The 19,963-nt window shown below is 40.8% G+C and overlaps 1 protein-coding gene across 1 annotated transcript in view; it reads right to left on the bottom strand.

Moving 5' to 3' along the window:
• The window catches only part of HMCN1 (hemicentin 1), a 458,039-nt gene extending 445,996 nt beyond the window's left edge, over window positions 1-12,043 (bottom strand). Inside the window, 1 exon segment of the mRNA XM_059412784.1 lies at window positions 11,776-12,043. Coding sequence (XP_059268767.1) covers window positions 11,776-12,043 — 268 coding nt within the window.
• Window positions 12,044-19,963: the final 7,920 nt, after the last annotated feature.

Below are 19,963 nucleotides of genomic sequence, written 5' to 3'. Positions count from 1 at the left end.
CTCTTTTCTTTTCTCAGTGTACATACTCTCCTTGGATGATCTCATTTATTCCAATGGCTTCAGCTGTCATCTATACAAGTTTCAAGAGGACAGAACAGCTACTTGGCACTACTCATACTAACACTGACAGTTGCAGATGCTTGAGGAATGATACCTGGAGACAGGCCACCCAAACAGACCCACACAGGGAGACATTTATTTTGTTAAATTCACCACCAACCAAGGTCTGGCTCTCAGACTTGCAAACTCAAAAACTTGAACTTGACACCGTCAGAATATTTTAAACAATAGAGACTGATACATGAAAACAGTATGCCAAAATATGAGTTACCAATGAAGAATATAGCTGTCTAGTGAATCTGATGTACGTGCAAGTCTGACCAGAGCATTCTCTCCCCATAAGGAAAGTGCATTAGGTTAAATTATCAGGAGGCTGTACAGTGAGCATGCAATCGAAACAAGGAGAGTTAATAGTATGATCCAAATATGTAATGACCTCATTACATATTTATAAAGATAAACAGTCTACTGCCATAGTTAGAATGTTACTGATGGGTGGACTCGTTAAGTGTAGAATGAACTAACATTCTGAGCCCTAGACAGAACTTGGCAAAAAACCCAAACAATCCAATTAAAAGCGGGGCAGAGGATCTGAATAGACATCTTTCCAAAGAAGACATACAGATGACCAACAGGTACATGAAAATTTGCTCAACATCATAATCATCAGGAAAAGGCAAACCAAAACCACAGTGAGATATCATCTCACACCTGTTAGAATGGCTATTATCAAAAAGACAAGAAATAACAACTGTTGGCAAAGATGTGGAGAAAAGGGAACCCTTGTGCACAGTTGATGGGAAAGTAAACTGGTGCAGCTCCTAAGGAAAACAGTACGGAGGTTCCTCAAAAAAAGAAAAATAGAGCAACCATAATATTCGGCAATACCACAAGAGTATCTATCTGAAGAAAACAAAAACACTACCTCAAAAAGACATATGGACCCCCATGTTCACTGCAGCATTATTTGTAATAATCAAGATATGTAAACAGCCTACATACCCATCGATGGACGAGTAGATAAAGAAAATGCAGTATATACACAATGAAATATTATTCAGCCGTAAGAAAGAAGGAAATCTTGGCAGCTGTGACAACACGGATGGACCTAGAGGGTATAATGCTAAGTGAGATCGGTTAGACACAGAAAGACAAATACCCCAAGATCTCACTTATATGTGGAATCTAAAAACAAAACCAAGCTCATAGATATAGAAAACAAACTGATGGTTCCCAAATGGGGGTTGGGGAAGGTGTCAAAATGGTGAAGACGTCAAAAAGTACCATCTTCCAGTAATAAAATGAGGAAGTCATGAGAACATGGTGTACGGCCTGGTGACTCTAGTTAACACTGCACTGCATATTTAAAAGTCAATCTTCAAAATTCTTATCACAAGAAAACAAATGTTTATAGCTACGTATGGTGACAGATGTTAACTAGACTTACTGTGGTGATCATCTCACAATATATACAAATAATAAATCATTACATTTCCACCTGAAGTTAATATGTTATATGTCAGTTACACCTCAATTAAAATAAAGAACTTGGTTGGACGATGACTTAGTTGTTTCTGTGACTCTCATTTTCATTGTTGACTCCCCCATACTTTTGGCTGATACTTTATTTTACGCAAGTTATGTATAAGGAGCTTATTATCAAGACTACTGGCCTGAGAGTAATGGTATCTCTTAAAACTGGCTTTACATATATTTTCTCTTCAATTGTAAGCCAATTCCATATTTTAACCTAAGCAGGAATTCATATTTCCCTTTTTTCTCATGCTAGGAGGGCTAAGTCCAGTCCCAAAGTCCAATGGACTTTGCTAATAGCTCAGAAATCTACAGCCTTCCGCCTATATCCAAGTCACCTCAGTATTTCCACCCGGAATTACTGTGATAGCCTCAGATTTCAGCTCTCAGCTCTCAGGATGCCTTGCTCCAATCCAACCAAGAGATAGAGATCTAAAGTGAAAACCCAATTATGTCACTCCTCACTCAAAATCCTTCCAAGCTCCTGAAAGCTTTCAGGATGTAATGCAAATTCCTTAATATTTTGATTAAACTACTTTTACTTATGCACTATGTCCAGGTTTCAGGCCAGGATACCCTTCCAGAAACACTTTAGGGTCCATCAAGTTCCCTCAATTGTGAATCAAGGGCACTGCTCTGGGCTCACGCAGTTCCTGTGCTTCTTTCCACTATAAAACATATCATGGTATATATTATTCCTATTTCTCTTGCTTTCCCCAGAGACTGTTCACTTCTTCTAAGTTATGCTTCATTATTTTTGAATCAAAAGTACTTACCACAGTCCTTGACAAATAGTAAGAAGCCTATTATTGACTGATGAGTAAGTGAATAAATGAATGAATCAATGATGACTTACCTTTGGATTTTTAAATTCTCCTGTTGGTTTCCCAATTATAAAGCCAGTGGTCAAGGGCTCCAGGGCCGAGGGCAGCAAAGAATTGATGCTTCTCAAGCAGTGAATGTTATTAGAATGGTACTACATTTGAACTTGTTTGAATTGCCCTTTGCCAAGAGACTACTAGTCCCATTATCAAGAGGATATTTTTCTATTTAATTTTTTAATCTTATTGTATAAATATTCTACTGTTTTTCTTAATAACTGGCTCCTCTGCAGCACCCATTCAAATTTATTGACAAATGGGAGTCATTCAGTAAGAGCAACACCACTGATTCTATACCACATTTTTTTATAAGACTTTATTTATTTATTTGACAGAGAGAGACACACAAGCGAGAAAGGGAATACAAGCAGGGGTGGCAGAGGGGAGAGGGAAAAGCAGTTTCCCACTGAGCAGGGAACCCGAGGCAGGGCTCAATCCCAGGACTCTGTGATCATGACCTGAGCCAAAAGCAGATGCCCAATGACTGAGCCAGCCAGGCATCCCCAATTTTATACCACGTTTAAAGGATTTTCACATATATTGCCTTATTTAACCATTATATCACTCTTATAGGGAAAGTTGATATCATTACACCTTACATCTGACATGAGTCCGGTTTTTAAATTTTTCCTATACTCCACAGAGATGGGAATTCTCATGGGGATTTGTCAGAAAAAATAAAACCAAGGTGGAGAATCCCTGTAGACTTGTGAGAACTACCTATAATGTGGGTCTTTTGTTCACAGTGTTCCTTAGAAATTAATTTATTTGTTGTGATACTTCTTCAGCCAGTTTAGTAAAAAGCGGAAGGTAGTTCAGCCAACACAGTCCAGACTGCATAGAAATCCATCCTTCCCCAAATTCATGTGCTATACAAACTTTCAATGACTACCCAAAGACTCGGGCATTACCTGGATCACAAGATCTCCAAATCATATTCAGTCTTAGATGGGACATATGTGTCACCAAAAGGCTGAGTTAGTAAATCATTATGTTGTTTAGTTTTGTTCTGATTGTTATCATTTAAAAAGAAAAGTTGCATGGGGTTTCTGGGTGGCTCAGTTGGTTAAGCGACTGCCTTAGGTTCAGGTCATGATCCTGGGGTCCTATGATCGAGCCCCACATCAGGCTCCCTACTCAACAGGGATTCTGCTTCTCCCTCTTTCTCTGCTCTACCCCCTGTTCATGCACATTCTCTCCCTCTCTCTGTGTCAAATAAATAAACAAATTTTTTAAAATTTAAAATCACTTTAGGGGTGCCTGGGTGGCTCAGTGGGTTAAAGCCTCTGTCTTCGGCTCAGGTCGTGATCTCAGGGTCCTGGGATGGAGCCCCACATGGGGCTCTCTGCTCAGCAGGGAGCCTGCTTCCTCCTCTCTCTCTCTGCCTGCCTCTCTGCCTACTTGTGATCTCTGTCTGTCAAATAAATAAATAAAATCTTTAAAAAAATAAAATAAAATCACTTTAATAACATGTAATGTTTTATTATTTTCAGAGGTAGAATATAGTGATTCATCAGTTGCACATAACACCAAGTGCTCATTCCATCACGTGTCCTCCTTAATGCCCATCACCCAGTTACCCCAACCCCCCACTCACCTCCCTTTCAGCAACCCTCAATTTGTTTCCCATAGTTAAGAGTCTCATGGTTTGTCGCCCTCTCTGAATAAAATTTCATCTTATTTTATTTTTCCTTCCCTTCCCCTATGTTTATCTGTTTTGTTTCTTAAGTTCCACATATAAATGAAATCATATGATATTTGTCTTTCTCTGACTCACTTATTTCACTTAGCATAATACCCTCTAGTTCCATCCACATCACTGCAAATAGCAAGGCTTCATTCTTTTTGATGGCTAATATTCCATTATAGATATATGTATATTCCACATTTATATATTTATAAATACATAAAAGATATATATATACACACACCCCACATATTCTTATCTTCTTTATCCATTTATCTGTCAATGGGCATCTGGGCTATATACAGAAAGCTGTATTTTGGCTATTGTGGACATTGTTGCTATAAGCATTGAGGTACATATGCCCCTTTGAATCACTATGTTTGTGTCCTTTGGATAAATATCTAATAGTGCAATTCCTGGGTTATAGGGTAGCTCTATTTTTAACTTTCTGAGGAATCTCCACAGTGTTAAATAAATAAAATCTTTAAATAACAAAAAGTAAAGTCACAGAAATGAAAGGCAAGATTAAAATACCCAGAGAAATCACTGGTTCTTGTTTCCAGCATTCATTAATTCATTCGTGAAATATTTGTGTGTGTGTGTGTACTGTGTTCCAGACCTGTGAGATAAATGGGGCAGTCCCTACCCAAGGAGGTTAATATCTGGTCAGAGAGAAAGGTAGGTCAGCAGACTTAAAAAGGCCGCTGAGGTTGGGTATTGTTTGTTTGACCAGAGACAAACCATAAGCAAACCAAATTCTGATTTACCAACAATCAGTTAGAAGGCTCCTCCTCAACTTAATGGCAACAACAAAACAAAAAGAAAAACCCCACCATTGTGTGGGAGTCAGAGAGGATTTGGTTCAATAGAAACATCCCTAACACATTAAACATTATTTATCAAAATTTGGTCCTTTTTATTTTGGGAGAAAGTTTTCATTGTACATAGAAAAACACCTCTACATATCCTCAGAAAACATCCAGTGACATAGCTCTACTCTCTCAGGTTAAAATATTCTATCATCCTAGGAAACAGAGTTATCATTGTCCAAATAAAATCTCTCATTCTTAAATGTTAGTTTGTTGCCTTTGGTTGGATTTCTCTTGGACTTTAAAGACCAATCCTTGTCCTCATGAAAATCCTTCTTCCTGTAGAATATGCTAGAAGCAAAAGGAGACTAATAGCTTTGTAGCTCTTTTTCCTATACATATTGGAACTCAAAACATTTCAATTTGAAGTTGAGTTCATATAAATTTGTATAGGTTTTCAAAGTCTAAATGTGCAATATTTTCTTCATAAAAATCTTTCTAGTCATTATGGCTTCCAGGGATTTTGCTATTGCTCAGAAAATTAGTCTAAGGGAATCTTTTCATGAAGTCTTAGAGTGCTTTCTTAACACCTTGAAGGTCCTGCAGAAAGAAATATACAAAGTCACTGAGGGCTCACAAGTTTTATTACTATGAAACTCTTTAAGTATAGAGAAAGTAATCTGATATTTCTCCCAGTGAATCAAGTCCTTGCTACTCGGAATCCCTTTGCAGTCACTTATCTTTCACCAAATTACAATCATTAAAATCACACACTTTAAATATTAACCTACCAAGGCAGAAATTTTATAGATAGAGAAACAGAAGTCTGGCAAGGCTGAATGACTTGCTCAAATGACAGACTAAGGAAAAGAACTCAAATCTTCTGTTCCAAATTGGATGTTCTTTCTAATACATTGAATTTGCACTTTGCAAAATACTGGTTGAATCATTTATTAAAACTAATTTCAATATTTGCTTCATGAACAAAGCAAACATTCCAGTAGTTGGAAACAATATAATTCCAAAGATTTCCAATGACTTTTCTCCCATTCTCTTCTGAATTCTCTCCAAACAGGCTTTCACTTCCATCACTACACTTCGCTAGGGTTGCTGAGTCACCAACGACTTCCACATTGCTAAAGTGACTAGCCAATTCTCCATCCTTCTCTTAATTAACCAATTAGTGCTTCTTCCTGAAAATACTTTCCTCTCTTGACCTTTAGGATAACATACCCTTTTCCCTCTCTGACCTCAACTTTCTCAGGCTACTTTGCTGGTATATCCTAATCTCTCTGAGTCCACAGACCTTTAATATTCTTCAAGTTATCAGTGCCTTAATGGTTTGTCTAGACTCACAGCCCTTAATATCAACTATATGTTTACGCTTGGATCCCCAATTTATATCTCAGATCCAGACCTCTTCTCTTGAACCTTAATTTCATACATCCTCCTGCCTTCTTAACATATCCACTTGGGTACCAAAAATCATCTCAAACTTAACCATATCCAAAAATGAAAGCCTCATCCTCCCAAACATTTTCTCAAACCTGCTTCTTGCTCATCCTTCTCCATCTCAGTAAATGGCTCTGCTATGTTTCCATTCACTCAAGACAAATCCTCAGCATCGGTTTTGTCTTCTGTCTTGTTCCTCACACGTCATGAAATCCTTTTGGTCAAATCTTTAAAATATATACAGAATCCAACTCTCTCTTCAAACTTCCACAGCTACCAACTTTGCCCACGGTATACCATCCTCTTGTGCCTGAACAATACAATAGTCTCCTATCCCCCCTGCTGCTGCCCTTCCTCTGCTTTAGAATTATTTTCAAACTCACAGAATGATTTGTGTGGATGCATGAGTCAGATAATGTCACTACTCAGTTCAAAACCCTGAAATGGCTCTGCATCTCATTTAGAGAAAAGCCAAAGTCAGAGTGGCCTATGAGCCCTTTCATGATGTGCCCCACCAACTTTCTGATCTCACCTCCTAACTTCTCCCTATCCCCCCTTCTGTGCTTGGATACCCTGGTCTTTTCACAGTACCTTGACTATGACAGGATGCTCCTGCCATGTTCAGAACAATTCATTTATGGTTCCTCTGCCTGCATAAGTCTTTCCTCAGATATCCTCATTGCTCCCTCTTATTTCCTTCAACTGTGTTCAACTGTGCCCTTTGCAATCAGGAGCTTCGCGACCACCACATTTTAAATATCAAAACACTCAACTCACTTCAAACTCCTCATGCTCTTTTTCTGCTTTTTATTTTCTCCAGACCAATTACCACCAACAAATACATCATATATATCTTAATTATTTTCCTTATTGCCGGTGTCCTCTCCCAGGAGAATGTAAGCTCTGTCAGTGCAGAAGTGTTTGTTTTATTCAGACAATCATATGCCCAGTGTCTGAAGCAGTGCCTGAAACAGAACTGGTGAGTGAGTGAATGAATGAATGAATGAAGGCAGACATAAAAGATACCCTGGGGAAAAGCCCGAGACATAATGAAAGAGAAGAGAACTTTTCTTTATAAGAAGTGACTCATCTATACACACTGCCCTTTCCTCTGTCTCTAGTACTTGTCTTACAGAGAGGAGAACTGGACGACTGGGAAAAAAAGAGTTGCCATTAGAGGAAGACCATGAGCCCTCCTCCAAGCTGTGTGCTGAGAAAGACAGAAACACGTTTTGAGTGTTGTAAAAAGCACAGCAAAAATTAACACGTAAGAATCAACAAGTTCAATAATAAGCTGGCGGCGATGAGGATGTGAAGGAATCCGAACCCTCACACACCACAGGACAGGATGGAACATGGTACCCACGCTCCGGAAAACAGTCTGGAATTTCCTCAAACAATTCAACACAGAGTTGCTGTGACCCAGCAATTCCACTCCTAGGTATGTACCCAAGAGAAATGAAAACATACGTTCTTCTGTGTTGTGAGCACCTAATTTCAATGGGGGCATGAGGAGGTTTCCTTACGTCACAACAAGCTGTTCTCACACATCACCAGATGCCACAGAGTAAGGGTTCAGTTGTACAAGACTGCCCAGCCCACCCCCAGCCCAGCTGAAGTCCAGGATGTTACCTGGACTTCCAACCAACTGGATATAAATCAGAGGCTCCCACAACCTGCTTCTTTTTGCGAGAGTGGCTCAAAAAACTCAGGAAACCCATTGACTCACTAGATTATCAGTTTTTTATAAAAGGATGACTCAGAATCAGCCAGATGGAAAAGATGCATGAGGAAACATCAGACGGGTGTGAAGTTTCCATGCCTTCTCTGAGAGTGCCATTCTCCCCAAATTTCTACAGGTGAACTGCCCCAAAGCAATACAAACCCTTTCCTATTGGGTTTTCACGGAGGCTTCAGCACATAGTCATAACTGATTAAAGCATTGACCACCGGCAAGGGATTCAACCTCCAAACCTTCTCCTCTCCCCAGACATCTGGGGTGGGACTGAAAAATCCCAACTCTCTAATCACATGGTTAAAGCTGCTGGCAACCAGCCTCCATTCTTAGATGGGATCCAAAAGTCACTCCGCTAACATAACAAAAGGCAACTCTATGGCTCTCATCATTTAAGATATTACAAGGGTTTTTTTAGGAACTTTATGCAAGAAATGGGAATGAAGACCAAATATACATTTATTAATAAATTACATCATCACATATATCCACACAAAAACTAGTACATAAATGTTGGTAGAAGTGCTACTCGTAAGAGCCAAAACCCTAAATAGCCATTATGGATTAATAGACAAGCAAAATGTGGTACAACCACAAAATGGAATATTATTTAGCCATTAAAAGGAATAAAGCACTGACACGTGCTATTCCATGAATGAACCTTGAAAACATTATGCTAAAGTGAAGGAAGTCGGTCAAAAAAGACCACATATTATATGACTGCATTCAGATGAAAGGCCAGAACAGGCAAATCTATAGACAGAAAGTGAATTAGTGCTTGCTTAGCACTGGGGGGATGATGATAGGGAGCTAAGGGACAGAGACGTAAAAGGCACAGGGTTTCTCTCTGAGGTGATGAAGATGTTCCAGACCGTGCTGGTGGTTGCACGTACATGTGAATAAACTGAAAACCACTGAATTATACATTTTACATGAATAATTCAATACTAAGGGAATTATATCTCAATGAAGCTGTTAAAAATTAATATATTAAATGTAATTATGGAAGTGAAAAACCCATCTTAACCACAGTCAGCATCAATCGTCCTCTCTGGTACTTCCTCCTACCACAAATATGTTTTTGGTCCTCCAACACCAGCTTCCTTATGTGCACATTTTCCGAACAATTTTTATCATCTACCTGTTAACCTGTTACACTTGAGTCTCATGTATGTCTGTGTTTTCTACGTATTTTAATTTTTACCCGCACCCACCTTGAGCCAAACTGCAAACCATAAGTCCAATCATGTACAAAGGCCTAAAGATTTTTGTCAAATGACTTAGAGTATATCTCAGACCTTACCCAGCTTTGAAAAGCTGTAGGTAGCCAAGGTTATAATTCTTGTATTTAAATCTGCCCATTATTTCTCTCCATGTCTGCTGTAGCACCACCCAACGGTAAGGATAGGTATTGGGAGCTATGAAAAACAACCACAAGTCAAACAGACAACAACAAGATGTCATAGTCAGAAGTGAACTTAGAGCTGCTCAAATCCAATTCTCTCATTTCATAGTTGAGGAAACAGGTAAATTGACTTTTCTAATGTCACTCAGTAAAACTGCCAATCCCCATTCAAGGCTCTTTCTGTCATTCCAGGCTGATCACCAATCAAAAGAACACGAGAATCAAATTTTCTTAAATGATTATACACACCATACACACACACACACACACGCAAATATCACACAAAAACAATATCATAATCCAGTAAAGTGAATTAGCAAACTAAATTAAAGGTTATTAGTATGTTTTAATTTCTATCTCTCTCTTTATCTTTGAAAATACTTTAGTCTTAGATAATATAAACACTTGGCCACTTCTACTTTGAATCCCAATAAAGTTAATTTTGCGGAATTATACACGCAATTAATTTTATGGAACCAATTTAGTCATTTTCTCATATTATTTCAAAAAGCTATAGCATGCCAAGTACTACAGGAAAGTCATCTTCAACACACTTTCCCATTTGGTAACAGTTGGAAAGCAGCACACCACAATACAATTTATTCCAATAATTTTTCATATCGCATCAAAATATCATGATGATCCAGTTTCCATTCATGACTTGAGGCAATTTTTTGTGTTGTGAGCAGCAACATCATGTTTCATAAGATTCTTTTGGAGAAGAGTATATTGTGATGTTATTTAGAGAAAACAATTTTTACTTGATTTTTTAGCCAACTTCAGCTATATCCCCATAGAAGAAATATACAAAAGCTATTCCAAAACAACAAAAGCCTTGAACTGCCTCATAACTGGCATCCTGACATTTAATAAATCAAAACATAACACATGAGGTGTCTAAGAGAGGAAAAACAGTAAAGGACCATTTAATTCTTTATTCAAATATGCAGAACATTTTGTGCTTAATCGATGTAGAAGTGTAGAAAAACCTATCCTACTCTTCTGTATGTCCCAGAAAAGTAGGATAGGTTCTTATTTTCAATATCTGAAGAAGAAGAACAACAACAACAAAAAAAATCCCAGAAAGTTCCATTTCCCTCTTATTTTTTGCCATTTTTTTTAAGAAAGCCTATTTAAGACCTAGCAATAATGTGAGCTCATGTTGGTCAAAAGGTGCAAGGAAAGAATTCAAGATTTTCAGTATCAAGCTCCCATTGCGAAGAGGTTGTGTTGAGGTCTTCGAGGTGAAGAGAGAGACTTTCAAAGCAGGAAAAATGTGGGAGAACAGTGGGGGAGGACTTTTAAGAAAGTACTGCTGTCTTTCTTCAACTGGGCAGGGACTTGCGCTAATGAAACTCAGGTGGCTGTCAGACAGGGAGCCCCAGGGCTCCCCCTGCAATGCTGCCCTGGCAATGACAATGAGGTCTCCTCTGAGCCTCACAGAAAGGTGCCACATGAAATAGCAACTTAAAAAAAAGTAAATAGGATCATGTTACCGTGGAGCAGCTGAAACCCATCGCTTTAGGGGGAAAAGTACAGTTATTTTGCTCCAACTACCTTTAAAGAGTACCGACCACCAAATTACATGCATTTCTCCTGGATGAGACACGGACATAATGTTTCTACCCATCTGGGAACCGAACTAATGATGACTTGGGGCAAAAATGAATAGATTCAGTTAAGAAATGAATGGCTTCTCTCTTAGTTTCATCTCTTTGGTTCCACTAGTAATTACTCAACAAGCTTCCTTGGGTCTCACACAACAGGTTTTTCCTCCCTCTCTCATTTAAGCTATCCTGAGGGTGCTCTCGGCCAGGATGGGAGCTCCAGGAGCAGCGCTGCTGGATACCCAGGTCCAAATCTGCCTTCATAATTAAGCATTCTTTAGCTCTGAAATTAAAAAGTCAATGACCTCCAGTTTCCACGTCCTTGCTCGGAACTCTGGGGTCTGGTTTTTAACTGTAGTTCCACACTTCCAGGTTTGGGGCCACTGTCCCAACACCTCCAAGACCTGAGGAGGAATTGGGGAGCAAAGTCAGATGCCAAAGAGCAGCTCTTTGTTACAATGGGTTTCAGCTACACGTTAAAAGAAAGGAAGGAAAAAAAAAAAAAAGATTTAGAAACTTCCTAGCACTGAAACAATTTTGGAGCATAAGACATAAGGTAATTAATCATGAGAAATAAGAAACACAAAGAATAAATATTTCCCTTACCTGGATCATGGAACGGCACCAAGGCGAAGTTGAAAAGTGGTCTCTTGGGTCTTTTCAAAGACGTCTCCAAAATTTTGGAAGCCCCTTCGATCACCTGAACTAAGTCATCGTACATGGAACCCGTCACATCAAACACAAAAGCCAAGGTGGAGGCCCCCTCGGGAATTTCCTCAGCCCCGGGGTCGGGCTGGGGACTTGCATCTTGAGCTTGGGAAGAATAAAGGAGAGCAAACAGGAATACGGTGTGGACAACGTCCCAGGAAATCATTGTCTTTTCTTTCCTTTTATGTTTTTTCTTTTCTTTTTTCTTTTTTTCCCCCCCCGGGACGCCTTAGCCCTGTGCTTAGCCCTCCTCAACAACACGCAGGGGGCTTCCGCTCAGGGCCGCTCATTAGGCTCTCGAAAGCTCTCGGACCCAGCGACAAGTTTGGAGGCGACAGTCCGAGGGGGACGGGCACCCACCCCGCAGACCTGCAGGGGCTGAGCGGGCGGAGATGCGGCAGCTTTTGTCTGGACGCAGCTTCCTCCGGGACTGCTAGGTGCCCGCGGGCCGCGCGCGGCGAGTCGCGGAGAGCGGGCAGCGCGCCCGGCTCATGCCCCGGGGGCCGCTCCGAGCCCTGCGGCGCCGCGCCGAGTCCCGCAGCCCTCGCCGCCGCCGCCGCCGCTCGCCGCCTCCGCCGCTCGCCGCCGGGGCCAGCCGCTCGCGCTCCCAACTTTCCACTGTGCGCCGCTCGCTCGGGAGCGCGGAGGGAAGCCCGGCGAGGCCTCGCCTCCTGATTGGCCGGCGGCGGCCCCCCTCCCCACCTCCTCGGCGCTGGAGCCCCCGTCCGGCTGGGCGACTGCTCTCTTCACCGACGTCGCCGGGGTCAGCTTGGTACCAGGGAAGCGCCCCCGAGGGTCAGCCCGGCTCCCGCCCGCGCTGCTCCCGACCCGCAACCCCTCAGGGCGAACAATGGCTTTCAGGAACGTGCGGCCAAGTCCCAGGCCGAGGGGACACCCCGCGAACCAGCACAAAGGGAATTTTGCTTTTACTGTAGGCAGTGCTGCTGCCGACACGCTTTCCTAATTCCCCCCAGAAGCCGAGACGCCCGGGCCCAGCCTCCAGTCTCGCAGCCCGCAGCTCAGCCCGGCCGGGAGGGGGAGCTGGAAGCGTCTCTCCTGGCCGCAGCCTCGCTGTCACTCTTTGATCTCCTCGGGGACTGCGGAGGGCGGGAGGAGAGCGCTGGATGGGCCGGACGCGGGAGGAAGAAGGAAAGGAGCTGGTGAGGGAAACGAGAGACAGCAGGAACTGGGGAGCCACTGACTGTAGTTAGGAAGGATCGAAGGGAAGGCAGCGGGATGTGAAAACAGGATGGAGGTCCGGGGAGTGCAAGCGGAGAGAGAAAGAGTGCCTATCGAAGAGAAAACTAATTTTTTTAAAAATATTTCATCATCGAAATTCATGCTCCTGAGCAGTTCGAATCCTCCTCTTAGCATGGGGAGGCAGAATAATATCCCCCATGTCACATTTCCTCCCATAGAACAGCCATGGGCCAAGTCTCAGCCACACATCCATTAAAAAGGTGTTCCCCCTCCATGGCATTTTCTTGCGGATAAGTAAGGAAACCTCGCCCTGGAAAACATTACCAAGTTTTTCCATCTTGTAATTATTACATACATTGTAGAACTCATAACAGAGATAAGAAGGTAGACAAAGAAAATCAACCATAAGCTAGAGAGTCTTTGCTTCATTTTAGATAAAAAAACATTTCCTTCGCGGAAAAGGAATTGCTGTCTGGATGCTGGCATTCTAAGGAGGGCAAACGTGCCCCTTGATCCCCCTTCTCTCACACACAGACGCAGCCTGAGGGAGAGACTGCTCCCATCAACATTTCATTGTCTGCGACTGTCTTCTTTTTTAGACCCAGCAGCAGTGGGACCTGAGTTTATGGTACCTATAAGTCATGTCACTTAAAGGAAGCAGACAGGCCATTTGGGCTGAGTGGGAATATGAGAGGAGACAGGGAAAGTACTTCCTTTCCAAGGAGTATTTACAGAATGCTATTTGAGTAGCGTACTCCTTTGTTTATTTAAAAAGGATTGCATTCTAAGTCCTGAGAGCTGAGCTGTTCCAGGTGTTCAGGGAAGGTCAGATAGTCTAGCGATTAAGAGTTCTGGGTCAGATACCCTGGGTTCAAAGCCCAGCAGTGACACTTAATAACTCCAACAAGTTACCTAACTTGTAAATACTAAGTTACAGTCACCTAACTGCAAATACTAAGAATGATACTACCTACCTAATAAGGATCAAGTGAGCCATCTTGGTGAATGTTCCAGGAGCACTTAAAAAGAACATTTGTTGTTGGGAGGAATGTTCTATAAATGTCAATTAAGTCATTTGATAGCGTTATTCCAATTTTCTCTATCCTTACTGGTTACTGCCTATTCCATCAGTCGAGATCGCTAGCTGTAATTGTGGATGTGTCTATTTCTTCTTGTAGTTCTGGGAGTTTTTGCTTCAAGCATTTTGAAGGCCCATAATTAGATGCATAAACATTTAAAATTATATTCTCTTAACTAATTGACACCTTTATCATTATGAAGTTATCTTCATTATCCGTGGTAATATTATCTGTTCTGAAATATATCAGGTAATAATAATACAGCAACTCCAGATTTTTTTGATTACTATTAGCATGATATATCCTTTTCTATCCTGTCACTTTTACCCTATTTGTGTCTTTTTTTTTTTTTGAGGTTTTATTTATTTATTTGACAGAGAGAGAGATCACAAGTAGCGAGAGAGGAAGGGAAGCAGACTCCCTTCTGAGCAGAGAGCCCGATGCAGGGCTCTATCCCAGGACCCTGGGATCACGACCTGAGCCAAAGGCAGAGGCTTTAACCCACCGAGCCACCCAGGTGCTCCCCTATTTGTGTCTTTATACTTAAAGTGTGTTTCTTGTAGTCACCAAACAATTCAGTCTCACCTTTTTTTTTTTTATGCAATTTAATAATCTCTGCCTTTTAATTCGGCTGTTTAGACGATTTACATGCAATGTGATTATGTATAAGGTTAAACTTAAATCTACCATCCTGCAATTTCTTTTCTATTTGTTCCCTCTGTTCCTTGTTTTTTTCTGTTTTTTTGCTTTCTTTTAGATGTATTGAATATTTTTTATGAGTCCTTGTATCTCCATTGCTAGCTTATTAGCTATAACTGTTTTAGTGCTTGCTTCAGGGTTTATAGTGTATAAACCCAATACAATAGTCCTTCAAAGAATAGCACTACTTCATGCATAGTAAAATAACTTCAGAATTGTATATTTCCATTACTCCCTTCACAACATTTTTGTTATTGTGGTTCATTTTATTTTACATTACTTTTTTTAAAACCCCACATTATGTTGATGTTCTTTTTTGTTGTTTAAATAGGCAATTGCCTTTCAAAGAGATTTAAATAATAAGAAAAAATTTTATATATTTACTGCTATACTCACCATTTCTGGTGCTGTTCATAGATCTAAATTTACATGTGATATCATTTCCCTTCTCCCTAAAGGACTTGCCTTAATATTTCCTATAGTGTAGTTCTGCTGATGAAAAAAACCTTTCAATTCTGTGGATTTGAAAATCTTTATTTCACTTCTGTTTTTGAAAGATTTTTTTTTTTTTCTGAGAGAGTATTCTAAATGGACAGGTTTTTATTTTTCTTTCAGTACTGTAAAGATATTACTTCACTGTCTTCCTGCTTGCCTTGTTCCCAGTAAGAAATCTCTATCATGGGATGCCTGGGTAGCTGAGTCGGTTAAGCATCTGCCTTTGGCTCGGGTCATGATCCCAGTGTCCTGGGATTGAGTTCTGCATTGGGCTCCTTGCTCAGCCGGGAGCCTGCTTCCCCCTCTGCCTCTGCCTGCCACTCTGCTTGCTTGTGCTCTTTCTCTACAAATAAATAAATAAAATCTTTTTTAAAAGTTTAGAAATCTCTATCATATTTACATGTGTATAAACGATATCTATGCTTTTCTCTGATGTATTGAAGAGTTTTCTTATTATCACTGTGTTTTTTTTTTTTAAGATGTTATTTATGTATTTGACAGAGAGAGACAGCGAGGCGAAGCCCGAGAGGGAAAAGCAGACTCCCTGCTGAGCAAGGAGCCCAGTGTGGGGCTCGATCCCAGGACCCTGGGATCATGACCTGAGCCAGACAGACGCTCAACAACTGAGCCACTCAGGCACCCCATGATCACTGTTTTTAGTCAGTTTGATTATGATTATGCCTTGGTGTTGTTCCCCTCATTTTTCTTATACTTATGGATTATCAAACTTCTTATATCTGTCAATACATGGTTTTCATCAAAACTGGAAAGTTTTGGCCTTTCTTTCTTCAAATAAGGTCCTCCTTTCCTGTGAAAGCACCAGTTCACATACATGAGGCCACCTGAAGTTGTTGCACAGCTCCCTGATGCTCAGTTCATTTTTAAAAAATTATTATTTTCCTTTCTCATTGGGTTTCATTTGTTGATAGTTCCCATAACTATTTCTTCAAGTTCACTCAACTTTTCTTCTCCATTGCCTAGTCTATTCTGTCCTATCCAGTGTATTTTTCATCTCTAGAAATTTGATTTGGGTATTTTTTTATATCTTCCGTGTCTCATTTTAAGTGTGCATATGTGGAATACACTTATAATAACTGGTTTAATGTCCTTGATTGGTCATTTTAACATCTGTGTCAGTTCTGCATCACTTTCAGTGGACTTTTTCTGCTTGTTGATTTTTTCTGGTTGTATTGTTTTGCTTCCTTTTGGGCCTCATAATTTCGATTGGCTGTCAGACACTGAATTTTACTTTTGGATATGGGATATTTTTGTATTCCTATAAATATTCTTGAGCTTTTTTCTGGGGCAGAATTAAGTTATTTGGAAACAGTTCGATCCTTTTGGGACTGACTTTTAAAATTTGTTAGGTCAGACCAAAGCAGTTTTCAGTCTAGAACTAGTTATTTCCCATTGCTGAGCAAAGACCATCTGTCACTCTACTAAAATTCTGTGAATCGTGAGGTTTTCCATGCTGACGCTGACAGGTGGGGACAGACTTATTCCCATCCCCATGTAGTGTAGAAACCATTACCTTTATTCTTTTCAAGTGGTTCTTTCCTCAGCCTTAGGCAATTTTCTAACAAGCATATGGGGTCAGTACTCAGCTGAATATATAAGGACTCCATTCAGATCTCCAGAGTTTTCAATCTACCTAACACCTTCTGGTTCTCTCTCCAGCAAACTCAAGCTTCTTAGTCTCCCTGGGAAATCCCCTCCATCTCCTCAACCCAGGCAGCCTTCTAGGTTCTACCTTGGTTCCACCTCCAGAGGTCATGACCAGGAAACTCTCTGAAGGTAGTAAACGGTGACAGCTTGCCTCATCTGTTTCCCATCTCTAGAATAACTATCTTTCTTTGCCTGAGAGTAAAATCAAAGGATGATTGTACTTCATTCATCCCAGTGTCCAGCAATGTAGAAAACTCACAGTAAAACTTAAAGTAAAACTTAAGTTTTAAGCCTAAAACTTAAGCCTACTATTATATGTATTTGAGGATACAGTTTTGGAAAGTTGGAACCTATATGTATATGCATTGGAGACACAATGCTTTGGAAGAAACAGAAAACTAGAGGGGCTTTTTTTTTTTTTTTAAATCTATTTGTTTATAGAAGGTCTTTTATGCTTCACTAACATCCTGATATCTAAGTGGGTGGTAGCACTTGACAACATGCTTAATGTCCATGGGGCATTGTGGTAAGGAAAGAGGGTTAAGAAAGGAAAGGAATATTCAGTGTTTCAGAAAGCATTTGTACTTATATACGTATGGATGTGGAATATACATTTTTCTTCTGTAATCCCAGATGCATATCTCCACTTTAGTTTCATGTAATTGATGACTACATGATTTGTGACGCAGGAGAGACACACCTGGGCTCTTCCACTACTTTTCAATAAAGTTTGATCTCTGCTGAAATACAGATCTCTGGAGACAAGGTAGCCTGTGGGCAGAAATCTTATTTACACTTTTTAAAATAAATGAGTCCCTGAAAGTAGACTTTGGCCAGCAGTCAGCCGAGAATACCAAGAATGCACATTAGGAGAAATGATTAGGTTAGGAAGGGGGCATGGCCCAGGGTGGGGGTAGGAAGGGTTGGGCAAAAAAGGACAGTTATGCCCAAATCAGAGTATTGCCCAGAAATAACAATATATTCTAGCCCATTTCCTGCTTTTGTTATTAAAAACAGTCTCTGTGAGGTTGGAAGGAGCACTGGTCTGGGAATCTTGTCTTGCTTTAGGACTAATTACTTCAGTTCTGTCCTTTACAAACTCATCATACTACACAATTTCTAAAATTTATTTCAGCTGTAAAATTATCTGACCATCTTGGCAGAAGTCCCCCGGAAAGTGGAGCCTGAGATGAAGGTCTGGGTGTGATTCCCAGGCTGTAGGCCTGAGGGATAGGAGGACTGAAGAAGAGAGCCTGGGTAAGGTACATTAGGAAGTTGGCTTCTATCTGCTCTGGGTTATTGGGTCTCATGGAACTGAATAAAAGCCCTGAGGTTAGGTGTCTCAAGACTGTTGTGAAGGAGAAAGGGGAGTCGGTGTGGTAAAAGGGGAAGTACTCACTTATCACCTCCCATTCTCATTGGTCAATGACCTACCCCATGGGGCCCAAACAACTCCACATTTTTGGGTCCCACATACACAGATGCAGATTTGATTTCTTGGGTATCCTGCTCCAAGATATCCACCTATCCACCGATAAGCCCAGGACAGAAACAGGAAACACAGAAGGAAAGCCTGAGGTAATACACTGTCAGGTTGCACCTGCATAAAGCTGAGTGGGGCTTAGATTATATCCTGAGGGCATAAAAAGATACTGAAGGAATTGAAGCTGAAGAGCAGAAAAGAATTAGTATATTTCAGCAAAATCACTCAGACAATGAGTGAGAAATAGAATAAGGGAAGCAAAATGGGGAAAAGGAGGAGACTGTAGTAATAATATTAACAACATTCTTCACCTCAGGAAATTGAAACTCAGAGAGTTTAAGCCATTTGTCTAAGGTCAATGAGCTGTAGAACTAGGGCTTGCACCCCGGAAGCTGACTGCCACGCCCGTGTTCCTTACTGCTTTCCAGTGCTGTCCTCAGGCTGGAGATTTTGAGGGCGTGAACTAAAAATAATAGCAATGGATAAGACAGACAAGGAGAGACTGTGAGAACAATATCAAAAGTATTATTATTCTTCAGTTGCTTTTTATGAAGAGATGTGTATAGGTAGCACCAAAGAGGCACAAGTCAAAAATACTCTTTAAGGCTCTGTGTCAGAGACAGGGACAAGAGGAAAAAGTGAAGGAATTTTTGATTTACCCGGAGCTGGTTTGGTTTATCTATCTTATCATAGACCTATCCTGTATCACCCCTACACCTCCAGATTTCTCCAGAAAGTCCTAGAAAGTCCTGGGAAGTAGGACATGCGAGTGGAGAAGAGATGAGCTCTGCCTGCAGATTCACACACTAGCCAGCTCTGGAGACATGCAGCAGATTGTGGACCATTTCTGGTGTCTGCTAACAGTTAGCAAATTAGTCCTCAAAAATCTCTTCATCTAGGTTCTCATCACTAAGGTTCTATTTGGGGCATCAGGGGAGTATGAAAAGGTGCCATCTTTTTAAAAGTAGTGTGGGCTCACTTATAGCAAAGTCAATACTAAAATCCTCTCTCTGATCCAGTATTCTCTCTTAAAATTCTTCTACCTTCTCTGGAGAAGATATGATCCTCCTTACGGGTTAAGGAGTTCAAGTGATCACCTCATTCAAAGCATTCATCCCACTACGCCTGACAAAGCATAGCTCAGAAAAACAGTGACTTGGAAGAGTAAATCCTGAAGATTGCTGTAAATTGGTATGGACATACACTGCTTTATTGTAAACTGTCTCCTACAAACCACTGGATGGTTTCATGCTATCCTCAATGAATGATACTTCCCAGGATATCTGGTTCTCTGCCTAAGGAGAACCAGCATTATTTTATTTATTTATTTTTTTAAATTTTTATTTGCTTATTTGAAAGAGAGAGATCACAGGTAGGCAGAGAGACAGGCCGAGAGAGAGGGGGAAGCAGGCTCCCCACCAAGCAGAGAGCCTGATGCGGGGCTCAATCCCAGGACCCTGGGATC

This window comes from Mustela nigripes, chromosome 10, assembly GCF_022355385.1.
Source record: "Mustela nigripes isolate SB6536 chromosome 10, MUSNIG.SB6536, whole genome shotgun sequence".
Lineage (NCBI taxonomy): Eukaryota > Metazoa > Chordata > Mammalia > Carnivora > Mustelidae > Mustela > Mustela nigripes.
Note: the sequence above shows the minus strand (reverse complement) of the source record. Positions and strands in the feature narration are given on the sequence as shown.